The sequence below is a fragment of the Heterodontus francisci genome, unplaced genomic scaffold, assembly GCF_036365525.1.
Source record: "Heterodontus francisci isolate sHetFra1 unplaced genomic scaffold, sHetFra1.hap1 HAP1_SCAFFOLD_1503, whole genome shotgun sequence".
Lineage (NCBI taxonomy): Eukaryota > Metazoa > Chordata > Chondrichthyes > Heterodontiformes > Heterodontidae > Heterodontus > Heterodontus francisci.
Window position 1 is genome coordinate 15,552 of NW_027142111.1, and position 13,972 is coordinate 29,523.

The 13,972-nt window shown below is 48.9% G+C and overlaps 1 protein-coding gene across 1 annotated transcript; it reads left to right on the forward strand.

Annotated features, from left to right (window-relative positions):
* Positions 1-2,041: 2,041 nt before the first annotated feature.
* On the forward strand, positions 2,042-13,523 carry LOC137366617 (zinc finger and SCAN domain-containing protein 2-like). The gene is made up of 2 exons (XM_068028330.1): positions 2,042-2,116; positions 10,551-13,523. The coding sequence occupies exon 2, from the start codon at positions 10,559-10,561 to the stop codon at positions 11,834-11,836; it is 1,278 nt and encodes a 425-aa protein (XP_067884431.1). The 5' UTR covers positions 2,042-2,116; positions 10,551-10,558; the 3' UTR covers positions 11,837-13,523.
* The last annotated feature ends 449 nt before the right edge of the window (positions 13,524-13,972 follow it).

The following is a 13,972-nucleotide window of genomic DNA, read 5'->3' on the forward strand; positions in this document are numbered from 1 at the left end:
GGGCAGAGGTGAGACTTGGGGAGATGATTCATGGAGAGGAGGTAAGAGACTGGGAGTAATGAGTGGTAAAGGATGCTGAGGGGCAGGAAGGGGAGAGATTGGGGTGGGAAATCGGACGGGGGTGTTGGTGGGTGAGAGGTTAGGGATCTGGGTGGGAATGGGGACGGGAGTGGGAAAGAGGGAGAGACTGGGGTGGGAATGGGGTCGGAGGAGTTGTGGGTGGGAAAGTAGGAGATTCTGAGGGTGGAGGTGGGACTGTGGGGGGTTGATGAGGGAGACGTGGGGAGGGGACTGGGGTGGTTGATAGTTCGCAGAGGGGAGACTGGGGGATGGAGGTGGGTCAGGGAGGAAGGTTGATGGAGACGTGGGGAGGGGGATGGAGTGAGACTGTGGGGGGTTGATGAGGGAGACGGGGAGAGGAGGGGATGGGGGGATGGAGGTGGGACAGGGAGGAAGGTTGATGAGGGAGACGGGGGAAGGGGGATGGAGGTGAGACTGTGGGGGGTTGAGGGAGACGGGGAGCGGAGGGGATGGAGGGGGGACAGGGAGGAAGGTTGATGAGGGAGACGGAGGGAGGGGACTGGGTGATGGTGGTGGGAGATTGAGGTGGGAATGGGGGATTGATGAAAAAAGGGAGAGGAGGGGACTGGGGGATGGTGGTGGGAATGGGGAGTTGATGAGGGAGACGGAGAGGAGGGGACTGGGGGATGGGGAGTTGATGAGGGAGACAGAGAGAGGAGGGGACTGGGGGATGGAGGTGGGAATGGGAAGTTCATGGAGACAGGGAGAGGAGGGGACTGGTGGGAATGGGGGATTGATGAGGGAGACGGAGGGAAGGGTGGGGATGGCGGTGGGAATGGGGGGTTGATGAGGCAGACAGGGGGATGGTGGTGGGACTGGGGGTTGATGAGGGAGACGGGGGAGGGGACGGGGATGGAGGTGGGACTGGGGGGGTTGATGAGGGAGACGGAGGGAGGGGACTTGGGGATGGAGGTGGGAATGGGGGGGCTGATGAGGGAGATGGGAGGAGGGGACTGGGGGATGGAGGTGGGAAGGGGGGTTGATGAGGGAGACGGAGGGAGGGAACTGGGGGATGGAGGTGGGAATGGGGGGTTGATGAGGGAGAGGGGGGACTGGGGGATGGAGGTGGGAAGGGGGGTTGATGAGGGAGACGGAGGGAGGGAACTGGGGGATGGAGGTGGGAATGGGGGGTTGATGAGGGAGACGGAGGGAGGGAACTGGGGGATGGAGGTGGGAATGGGGGGTTGATGAGGGAGACGGAGGGAGGGAACTGGGGGATGGAGGTGGGAATGGGGGGTTGATGAGGGAGACGGAGGGAGGGAACTGGGGGATGGAGGTGGGAATGGGGGTTTGATGAGGGAGACGGAGGGAGGGGACTGGGGATGGAGGTGGGAAGGGGGGGTTGATGAGGGAGACGGAGGGAGGGAACTGGGGGATGGAGGTGGGAATGGGGGTTTGATGAGGGAGACGGAGGGAGGGGACTGGGGATGGAGGTGGGAAGGGGGGGTTGATGAGGGAGACGGAAGGAGGGAACTGGGGGATGGAGGTGGGACTGGGGGGTTGATGAGGGAGACGGAGGGAGGGAACTGGGGGATGGAGGTGGGAATGGGGGGTTGATGAGGGAGACGGAGGGAGGGGACTGGGGATGGAGGTGGGAAGGGGGGGTTGATGAGGGAGAGGGGGAGACTGGGGGATGGAGTTGGGAAAGGCGGGGTTGATGAGGAAGACGGAGGGAGGGGACTGGGTGATGGATGTGGGAAGGGCGGGGTTGATGAGGGAGAGGGGGAGACTGGGGGATGGAGTTGGGAAAGGCGGGGTTGATGAGGAAGACGGAGGGATGGGACTGGGTGATGGATGTGGGAAGGGCGGGGTTGATGAGGGAGGGGGGGGGGAAGGTTTGACAACAAGTTCCGCCCACACGCTGACGATTGGCTGATGACTATGATTGGCGGTCCGGTGCACGGGATACCCGCCACTGAATGGCCAGCTGAACTGTCAATCATTCTAGCCGCCCCGGAGCGTGCCGACGAGAGGCGGAGCCGGGCTTCCCGCGCGGAGTTTCGGTTAACGGTCGGCGCGCGAGGGGGAGCTGCTGGTGAGGAACGAGGGGGGGGCTGGGCCGGGGAGGAAGGTTCTGGAATGGGGCGGGGCCGGCGTGGAAGGTTCTGGAATGGGGCGGGGCCGGCGTGGAAGGTTCTGGAATGGGAGCCAGGCAGGCGCTGCTCGGCCCCACTGTGTTTGAGCGTTGGAAGGGAGGTTGGAGGGGTCAGGGATGGCGACTTTAAATCAGGGGCCATAAATTCAGGAGGGGGACTTTAATTCAGGGGACATAAATTCAGGAGGGGGAACTTTAATTCAGGAGGGGGACATTAATTCAGGATACATTAATTCATGGGGGGACTTTAATTCAGGATACATTAATTCATGGGGGGACTTTAATTCAGGATACATTAATTCATGGGGGGACTTTAATTCAGGATACATTAATTCATGGGGGGACTTTAATTCAGGATACATTAATTCATGGGGGGACTTTAATTCAGGATACATTAATTCATGGGGGGACTTTAATTCAGGGACATTAATTCATGGGGGGACTTTAATTCAGGATACATTAATTCATGGGGGGACTTTAATTCAGGATACATTAATTCATGGGGGGACTTTAATTCAGGATACATTAATTCATGGGGGGACTTTAATTCAGGGACATTAATTCAGGATACATTAATTCATGGGGGGACATTAATTCAGGATACATTAATTCATGGGGGGACTTTAATTCAGGATACATTAATTCATGGGGGGACTTTAATTCAGGATACATTAATTCATGGGGGGACTTTAATTCAGGATACATTAATTCATGGGGGGACTTTAATTCAGGATACATTAATTCATGGGGGGACTTTAATTCAGGATACATTAATTCATGGGGGGACTTTAATTCAGGATACATTAATTCATGGGGGGACTTTAATTCAGGGACATTAATTCATGGGGGGACTTTAATTCAGGATACATTAATTCATGGGGGGACTTTAATTCAGGGACATTAATTCATGGGGGGACTTTAATTCAGGATACATTAATTCATGGGGGGACTTTAATTCAGGATACATTAATTCATGTGGGGGACTTTAATTCAGGATACATTAATTCATGGGGGGACTTTAATTCAGGGACATTAATTCATGGGGGGACTTTAATTCAGGATACATTAATTCATGGGGGGACTTTAATTCAGGATACATTAATTCATGGGGGGACTTTAATTCAGGATACATTAATTCATGTGGGGGACTTTAATTCAGGATACATTAATTCATGGGGGACTTTAATTCAGGATACATTAATTCATGTGGGGGACTTTAATTCAGGATACATTAATTCATGTGGGGGACTTTAATTCAGGATACATTAATTCATGGGGGGACTTTAATTCAGGATACATTAATTCATGTGGGACTTTAATTCAGGGACTTTAATTCAGGATACATTAATTCATGGGGGGACTTTAATTCAGGATACATTAATTCATGTGGGGGACTTTAATTCAGGATACATTAATTCATGGGGGACTTTAATTCAGGATACATTAATTCATGGGGGGACTTTAATTCAGGGACATTAATTCATGGGGGGACTTTAATTCAGGGACATTAATTCATGGGGGGACTTTAATTCAGGATACATTAATTCATGGGGGGACTTTAATTCAGGGACATTAATTCATGGGGGGACTTTAATTCAGGATACATTAATTCATGGGGGGACTTTAATTCAGGATACATTAATTCATGGGGGGACTTTAATTCAGGATACATTAATTCATGGGGGGACTTTAATTCAGGATACATTAATTCATGGGGGGACTTTAATTCAGGATACATTAATTCATGGGGGGACTTTAATTCAGGGACATTAATTCATGGGGGGACTTTAATTCAGGATACATTAATTCATGGGGGGACTTTAATTCAGGATACATTAATTCATGGGGGGACTTTAATTCAGGGACATTAATTCAGGATACATTAATTCATGGGGGGACTTTAATTCAGGATACATTAATTCATGGGGGGACTTTAATTCAGGGACTTTAATTCAGGATACATTAATTCATGTGGGGGACTTTAATTCAGGATACATTAATTCATGTGGGGGACTTTAATTCAGGATACATTAATTCATGGGGGGACTTTAATTCAGGATACATTAATTCATGTGGGACTTTAATTCAGGGACTTTAATTCAGGATACATTAATTCATGGGGGGACTTTAATTCAGGATACATTAATTCATGTGGGGGACTTTAATTCAGGATACATTAATTCATGGGGGACTTTAATTCAGGATACATTAATTCATGGGGGGACTTTAATTCAGGGACATTAATTCATGGGGGGACTTTAATTCAGGGACATTAATTCATGGGGGGACTTTAATTCAGGATACATTAATTCATGGGGGGACTTTAATTCAGGGACATTAATTCATGGGGGGACTTTAATTCAGGATACATTAATTCATGGGGGGACTTTAATTCAGGGACATTAATTCATGGGGGGACTTTAATTCAGGATACATTAATTCATGTGGGGGACTTTAATTCAGGATACATTAATTCATGGGGGGACTTTAATTCAGGGACATTAATTCATGGGGGGACTTTAATTCAGGATACATTAATTCATGGGGGGACTTTAATTCAGGGACATTAATTCATGGGGGGACTTTAATTCAGGGACATTAATTCATGTGGAGGACTTTAATTCAGGATACATTAATTCATGTGGGGGACTTTAATTCAGGATACATTAATTCATGGGGGGACTTTAATTCAGGGACATTAATTCATGGGGGGACTTTAATTCAGGATACATTAATTCATGGGGGGACTTTAATTCAGGGACATTAATTCATGGGGGGACTTTAATTCAGGGACATTAATTCATGGGGGGACTTTAATTCAGGGACATTAATTCATGTGGGGGACTTTAATTCAGGATACATTAATTCATGTGGGGGACTTTAATTCAGGATACATTAATTCATGGGGGGACTTTAATTCAGGGACATTAATTCATGGGGGGGACTTTAATTCAGGGACATTAATTCATGGGGGACTTTAATTCAGGATACATTAATTCATGGGGGGACTTTAATTCAGGGACATTAATTCATGGGGGGACTTTAATTCAGGGACATTAATTCATGTGGGGGACTTTAATTCAGGATACATTAATTCATGGGGGACTTTAATTCAGGGACTTTAATTCAGGATACATTTATTCATGGGGGGACTTTAATTCAGGGACATTAATTCATGGGGGGACTTTAATTCAGGGACATTAATTCATGTGGGGGACTTTAATTCAGGATACATTAATTCATGGGGGGACTTTAATTCAGGGGACATTAATTCATGGGGGACCTTAATTCAGGGACATTAATTCATGTGGGGGACTTTAATTCAGGATACATTAATTCATGGGGGGACTTTAATTCAGGATACATTAATTCATGTGGGGGACTTTAATTCAGGATACAATAATTCATGGGGGGACTTTAATTCCGGATACATTAATTCATGGGGGACTTTAATTCAGGGACTTTAATTCAGGATACATTAATTCATGGGGGGACTTTAATTCAGGGACATTAATTCATGGGGGGACTTTAATTCAGGGACATTAATTCAGGAGGAGGAGTTTAATTCAGGGGAGATTAATTCAAGAGGGGGGAGTTTAATTCAGGGGAGATTAAGTCAGGAGGGGGAGTTTAATTCAGGGAACATTAATTCAGGAGGAGGAGTTTAATTCAGGGGAGATTAATTCAAGAGGGGGGAGTTTAATTTAGGGGAGATTAATTCAGGGGAGATTAATTCAGGAGGGGGAGTTTAATTCAGGGGAGATTAAGTCAGGAGGGTGAGTTTAATTCAGGGAACATTAATTCAGGAGGAGGAGTTTAATTCAGGGGAGATTAATTCAAGAGGGGGGAGTTTAATTTAGGGGAGATTAATTCAGGGGAGATTAATTCAGGAGGGGGAGTTTAATTCAGGGGATATTAATTCAGGAGGGTGAGTTTAATTCAGGGGGGATTAATTCAGGAGGTGGATTTTAATTCAGGAGGTGGACTTTAATTCAGGAGGGGGACTTTAATTCAGGGGCGATTAATTCAGGAGGGGGAGTTTAATTCAGGGGAGATTAATTCAGGAGGGGACTTTAATTCAGGAGGGGGACTTTAATTCAGGGGGTTTTAATACAGGAGGGGGACTTTAATTCAGGGGACATTAATTCAGGAGGGGGGACTTTAATTCAGGGGACATTAATTCAGGAGGGGGACTTTAATTCAGGATACATTAATTCATGGGGGGACTTTAATTCAGGGGATATTAATACAGGAGGGGGACTTTAATTCAGGGGATATTAATTCAGGAGGGGGGAGTTTAATTCAGGATACATTAATTCATGGGGGGACTTTAATTCAGGGGACATTAATTCATGGGGGGACTTTAATTCAGGTGATATTAATTCAGGAGGGGGACTTTAATTCAGGATACATTAATTCATGGGGGGACTTTAATTCAGGATACATTAATTCATGGGGGGACTTTAATTCAGGGGATATTAATACAGGAGGGGGACTTTAATTCAGGGGATATTAATTCAGGAGGGGGGAGTTTAATTCAGGGGATATTAATTCATGGGGGGGACTTTAATTCAGGGGAGATTAATTCAGGAGGGGGGACTTTAATTCAGGGGATATTAATTCAGGAGGGGGGAGTTTAATTCAGGGGATATTAATTCATGGGGGGACTTTAATTCAGGGGATATTAATACAGGAGGGGGACTTTAATTCAGGGGATATTAATACAGGAGGGGGACTTTAATTCAGGAGGGGGGAGTTTAATTCAGGGGATATTAATTCAGGAGGGGGGACTTTAATTCAGGGGAGATTAATTCAGGAGGGGGGAGTTTAATTCAGGTGACATTAATTCAGGCAGGGGGAGCTTAATTCAGGGGATACTAATTCAGGAGGGGGGAGTTTAATTCAGGGGACATTAATTCAGGAGGGGGGATATTAATTCAGGAGGGGGGAGTTTAATTCAGGGGATATTAATTCAGGAGGGGGGAGTTTAATTCAGGGGAGATTAATTCAGGAGGGGGGAGTTTAATTCAGGGGACATTAATTCAGGAGGGGGGAGTTTAATTCAGGGGAGATTAATTCAGGAGGGGGGAGTTTAATTGAGGGGAGATTAAATCAGGAGTGGGGAGTTTAATTCAGGGGAGATTAATTCAGGAGGGGGGAGTTTAATTCAGGGGAGATTAATTCAGGAGGGGGGAGTTTAATTCAGGGGAGATTAATTCAGGAGGGGGAGTTTAATTCAGGGGAGATTAATTCAGGAGGGGGGAGTTTAATTGAGGGGAGATTAATTCAGGAGTGGGGAGATTAATTCAGGAGTGGGGAGATTAATTCAGGAGTGGGGAGATTAATTCAGGGGAGATTAATTCAGGAGGGGGAGTTTAATTGAGGGGAGATAATTCAGGAGTGGGGAGTTTAATTCAGGGGACACTAATTCAGGAGGGGGGAGTTTAATTCAGGAGGGGGGAGTTTAATTCAGGAGGGGGGAGTTTAATTCAGGGGAGATTAATTCAGGAGGGGGAGATTAATTCAGGGGACATTAATTCAGGAGGGGGAGTTTAATTCAGGGGAGATTAATTCAGGGGGGATTAATTTAGGAGGGGGGAGTTTAATTCAGGGGACATTAATTCAGGAGGGGGAGATTAATTCAGGGGACATTAATTCAGGAGGGGGGAGTTTAATTCAGGGGACATTAATTCAGGAGGGGGAGTTTAATTCAGGGGGGATTAATTCAGGAGGGGGGAGTTTAATTCAGGGGACATTAATTCAGGAGGGGGAGTTTAATTCAGGGGACATTAATTCAGGAGGAGGAGTTTAATTCAGGGGAGATTAATTCAGGAGGGGGGAGTTTAATTCAGGGGAGATTAATTCAGGAGGAGGAGTTTAATTCAGGGGAGATTAATTCAGGAGGGGGGAGTTTAATTCAGGGGAGATTAATTCAGGAGGAGGAGTTTAATTCAGGGGAGATTAATTCAGGAGGGGGGAGTTTAATTCAGGGGAGATTAATTCAGGAGGAGGAGTTTAATTCAGGGGAGATTAATTCAGGAGGAGGAGTTTAATTCAGGGGAGATTAATTCAGGGGAGATTAATTCAGGAGGAGGAGTTTAATTCAGGGGAGATTAATTCAGGAGGGGGAGTTTAATTCAGGGGAGATTAATTCAGGAGGGGGATTTTAATTCAGGAGGGGGACTTTAATTCAGGAGGGGGACTTTAATTCAGGGGCGATTAATTCAGGAGGAGGAGTTTAATTCAGGGGAGATTAATTCAGGAGGGGGGAGTTTAATTCAGGGGAGATTAATTCAGGAGGGGGGAGTTTAATTCAGGGGAGATTAATTCAGGAGGGGGATTTTAATTCAGGAGGGGGACTTTAATTCAGGAGGGGGACTTTAATTCAGGGGCGATTAATTCAGGAGGGAGACTTTAATTCAGAGGAGATTAATTCAGGGGAGGTGGACTTTAATTAAGGTGGGGAGATTAATTCAGGAGGGGGAGTTTAATTCAGGAGGGGGACTTTAATTTAGGGGACATTAATTCACGAGGGAGACTTTAATTCAGAGGAGATTAATTCAGGGGAGGTGGACTTTAATTAAGGTGGGGAGATTAATTCAGGAGGGGGAGTTTAATTCAGGGGAGATTAATTCAGGAGGGGGACTTTAATTCAGGAGGGGGAGTTTAATTCAGAGGAGATTAATTCAGGGGAGGTGGACTTTAATTAAGGAGGGGAGATTAATTCAGGATGGGGACTTTAATTCAGGAAAAGGAGGGGGATTTTAATTAAGGAGGTGGATTTTAATTGAGGAAAAGGGGATTTTAATTCAGGAGGAGGGGGGTTTTAATTCAGGAGGAGGGGACTTTAATTCAGGAGATGAGGGACATTTATTCGAGGAATGGGACTTTAATTGACAAAGGAGCTTTAAATCAAGGGGACTTTTATTCGGGGGTCCTTGAAAAGTGGGAGCGGGTCTCGAACGGTGGGAGGGAGCCTCGAACTGAGGGATTGAATGGGGAGACTTTAATTGAACGGTATGGGAGGGGGAGCGTTTTATGAGGGGGCGCGCCTTGGATTTGAATCTGCATTACTGCAGAATCTGTCTTGAAATTGAAATAACTCCCCAAATGTGGTTGGTCAGCAAAGGGGAGCCATTCAGGCTGAGTCAACACCAGGAGAAACTGCATTTACGCTGCGTCTTCAGCAGTTAAAAACATCCCAAAGTGCCTTGTAACAGGAGGAAGGAGCCTGAAAGGGAGCAATACCAAGGGGAGCCCGGCTGCTTGCTCAGGGATTGGGGGTTTGAGGATGTTTTTACAAGGGCGGGGTGGGGGGGGAGGGGAAGCAGGTGGTTTTAGGGAGCAAATTTCCACACAGTAGGAGGCATGCGGCTGAAGGCAGGGCTCCCAGTGGTGGGATGAAGGAAAAGGAAGGGGAGGGATAGGCTAAGTTGAGTCTGAGGAATGGAGGTCTTGGGGAAGTTCAGTAGGTTTGGAAGAGACAGTGACAAGAGGGTGGGAGAGGCCGTGGTGGGGACTTATGACCTGGTGTGTCGATCAGTAAGGACAGCACATGGGCAGCACGGTTTAATGTGAGGCTGAACTCTGCTGTCCCTATCCTCTCTCACTCACCCATCCCTTTAATTCCCTCCACCCATCTCCCATGGATCTGTGAGCGATGTTACTGGGGAACGACAGGCTATTTTCTAATGACAGGAGAATTATAAAACATAACACACTGTTTTAAAAAATGTCAGTTTTGTCTGCAACTGAACCACCTGGTTTAACCCCGTTTTCTGCTCACTTCCCGTACCCTTCAATATCCCATCTGGGTTAATCCTGATCTCCTGTGCGCTTCCCATATCCTTTAATATCCCATCCAGTCTAATCCCACTATCGTGCTCACTCCTGTGCTCTTGAGAAGAAATATATTTTTCACAGTTACCCCCCTGAGCATGTTGTCTTTTTTACCTCTTAACCATTCCAAAACCAAGTGTGTTGAAATGCTGCCAGGTGCTGGAAGGTTGCACGGCAGCAAGCACGGAAGAAGCATCTCCCATTCTCTCATTCCCCTGCCCCACCCCATCCCTCTCCTCCTCCCACCCCTCTAGCTCTCCCTCTCTCTCTCCCTCCCTTCTTCCCTTTGATACTTCTCTCCCGCCTTCTCAGGAAGCCTTTAGTCCTCACAGCACTGAGGTATGAGCAAGAGCAGGGTGCTGGGGGTAGCACTTGTGAGAGAGAGAGAGGTGGAAGCTTCGCGGGGGCGAGTCAGAAAGAATCCCTTGGTCGTCTCAGATTCAAAACCCAAATAACCTGCAGCGAATCGGGAAAGGCCGCGTGAAAGCGTCACCGGCAATCTGACACCAAAGTAATCAGGATCTATCTATTGTAGGTGCAGCCATGGGGGATGAGCCCCAGACGGAGTCCTGCCTTCAGACGGCTCTGAGCCCTGCCGAAGGGTTGGAAACCCGAGGGGGCCCAAAGAGGTTCATCTGCTCAGAGTGCGGCAAGAGCTTCGCCCGGAATTCCCACCTCAAGCGGCATCTGCGGACCCACGCCGGGGAGAGGCTGCACCGGTGCCTGGCCTGCGGGCGGGAATTCAGCCGCCTGCCCGCCCTGGCGGCCCACCCGTGCCCCGGGCACAAGCCCTTCCGCTGCCCGGTTTGCGGAAAGGGCTTCAGCCGCTCCACCAACCTGCTGACCCACCAGCGCTGCCACACGGGCGAGAAGCCCTTCCGCTGCCCCCGGTGCGCCAAGGGCTTCGGCCGCTCCTCCACCCTGGCCACTCACCTCCGCACCCACACGGGCGAGAAGCCCTATCAGTGCCCCGAGTGCGGCAAGGAGTTCAGCCAGTCCTCCCACCTGGCCACCCACCGGCGCACCCACACGGGCGAGAAGCCCTTCCGCTGCCCCCAGTGCACCAAAGGCTTCAGCCGCTCCTCCACCCTGGCCACTCACCTCCGCACCCACACGGGCGAGAAGCCCTATCAGTGCCCCGAGTGCGGCAAGGAGTTCAGCCAGTCCTCCACGCTGGCCACCCACCGGCGCAGCCACTCCGACCTCAAGCCCTTCCCCTGCCTGATCTGCAGCAAGCGTTTCAACGGAGCCTCCACCCTGGCACTGCACATGCGGATCCACACAGGCGAGAAGCCCTTCCTCTGCCACTCCTGCGGCAAAGCCTTCAGCCAGCTGTCCAGCCTCCGCAAGCACCAGCTGACCCACCGGGGCGCCAAGCCCTACCAGTGCCCCGAGTGCGACCGGGCCTTCAGTCAGTTGTCCAACCTGGTCGCCCACCACCGCATCCACACGGGCGAGAAGCCCTATGAGTGCAGCCAGTGTGGCCGGGAATTCGCCCAGTCCTCCAACCTGGCTATTCATCGCCGCACCCACACCGGTGAGAAGCCTTTCCAGTGTCCCGCCTGCTTCCGTGCCTTCCGCCAGCTTTCCAGCCTGGCAGCCCACCAGCGCACCCACGTCCAGGGCCGGCCCTACCCCTGCCCAGCCTGCAGCCGTCGCTTCCGCGACCCCTGCAGCCTTCGCCGGCACGAGGGCACCCACACGGGTGAGAGGCCCTTCCGCTGCCCCGCCTGTGGCAAGTCCTTCAACGATTCCTCCAATCTGTCCCGCCACCGGCGCATGCACGCCAGGAAGCAGGCCTCAAAGGATGCCGATGGTTAGGAGCAGCAACCAAAGCAATCTCTGCAAGGAAATGGCAACACGTCGAGCGCAACTACTGGACTGGATGGTGCGCCAACCTCCCGGAGTTAATCTAGTCACGTCGGTGCACTAGACTCACCGTCCCGCCGCCTGCAGGCTATCCGCGGAGGAATTGGAGTCAGGGATGTAATCGCCGGGGGTGAAGCACGTCTTGATTCGTGTGAGCAACAGTCCGACCCTTGGAGATACAAGCAAGGTCAAACAGCTCACCTCGCTCCAACCTCCACCAATGCCTTTCCTCCTCCTGTGACTATTTACTACCTTGACCCCTCCACCACCTACATTCCTCCTGTTGATGGCCTGAATCCAATTCAGCCACGTATTGTTTCTCGGCTTTTTCCCATCTCGCCAACCAAATTGGTGAAAGAGACAGAAACAAAAGGCAAAATACTACAGATGTCCAAAGCCTGAAATAAAGAACCAATAAATGCTCAGCAGGTCAGACAGCGCCTGCAGAGAGAGGAAGCAGAGTTCACGTTTCCAGTCCAATGACTGTTCATCAGAAGTAGTAGTTCATGGAATGATACAATGCAGAAGGAGGCCTTTGGAACCATCGTACCTCCGCTGCCTCTTTTCAAAAAGAGAGGAACTGTTTTTAAGCAAGTACAGGTCCAGGGAAAAGGGGGCATGGGGAAGAGCCAAAGAGGAGCACCGTGGGCAAAAGAGACAAATGGAAATCCAGTTGGAGAGAAAAGCGGGATCCCACAAGGTGGACCAGGCGCTTGTTTGGAGAAGCAAAATGTTTCATTGAATATCTGTCAGCCGCGGGACACTCACAGACGACACCTTTCAAACAAACTGTGGCTGAATGCTCACGTTCTGTCCTAACAGAGCAGACTGCACCCTCCCCTTGCATCTGGATCGTGCGTCTTGGTATCACAGTAGCAACACGGCACAGTTGGCCATTGAATGTGTGAACTGGGACCACCAGTCAGGCCTTACTCCACCGTTTGCCTGGTGGTCAGGGGCCTAGTTACCAACCTGCCTGTTTGTGTGAGAGGAAGTGACAATCAGGCACTTCCCTGTCAGTCGTCCTCCAATGCGAGGACAGTACAGGAGAGTGGCACAGCACCAACGAACACAACAGACTGTGTTGAACTGGTTTCAATTGATTTTTTTTTTGTCACAAATTGCATGCATTTTGTAATGTAAAACAGGTTACATTCAAGCTTCACGTTGCTTGGACTTTTGACGCTAAATATTCATCCCCTGTAAGTGGGCCTGCTGTCCCTTATGACCCCAAGTGCACCCCTACCTACCCAGTGTCTTGGTGGATGTAGTGATCATGGTGGGGGGGTGCGAACGGAAAACCCTCCTTGCCATACTCGGGCTCACTGGCAGGTAAGTGGCAATGGATCATCCGTGATCTAATTGAATGGCAAGAATGGGTTCAAGGAACTGAGTAGTCTCCTACGTTCTTACTGGAATATGCCACAAATAGCCACATGATCTCACTTTTGATTCAACGTACAGCTCATCATAATCAGGTTGAGGCCATGAACCAACAGACAATTTTATTGACCATTAAACAAGTAAACGACCAGTATTTTGTGTGTAAATGTGTTTACAATCATTACAAACCTGACCGTTCTGGAGATGCCAAAACAACAAAGACGCTTCTTCCATAAACTTAAGGTTAATCGAAAATCTCTTGCACGTTTCCTAACTTGCCCCCACCTTTGTGCTCGCTGATCGACACTGGCTCCCCAATCTGTCAACATCGCATTTTTGAAATTCTCATACTTGCGTGCAAGTCCCTCCATGGCCTTACCCCATTCCCTATTTTTGTACCCTCCTCTAAGCCTCACAACCCTCTGGGATCTCTGCGGTCCTCTTTTCTGATCTCCAGCGCATATCCAGTTTTCATCGCGCCACTATTGAGGGGCAGTGACTTCAGCTGACTAAACCCCAAGCTTTGGAATTCCCTCTCTGCCTCTCCCTCTATTCCTTCAAACCTACCTCTTTGACAGAGTGTTTGGCTACCTGTCCTATTATCACTTTATATGGCTTGGTATAAACCTTTGTCTGATTTGTGCTTCTGTGCAGCGCCTTGGGAGCTTGTGCGATGCTAAAGTTGGTATATAAATATAAATTGTT

Bases quoted from the DNA above. Each gene is read 5' to 3' on its own strand.
- LOC137366617 (XM_068028330.1), top strand. From the start codon at position 10,559: ATGGGGGATGAGCCCCAGACGGAGTCCTGCCTTCAGACGGCTCTGAGC.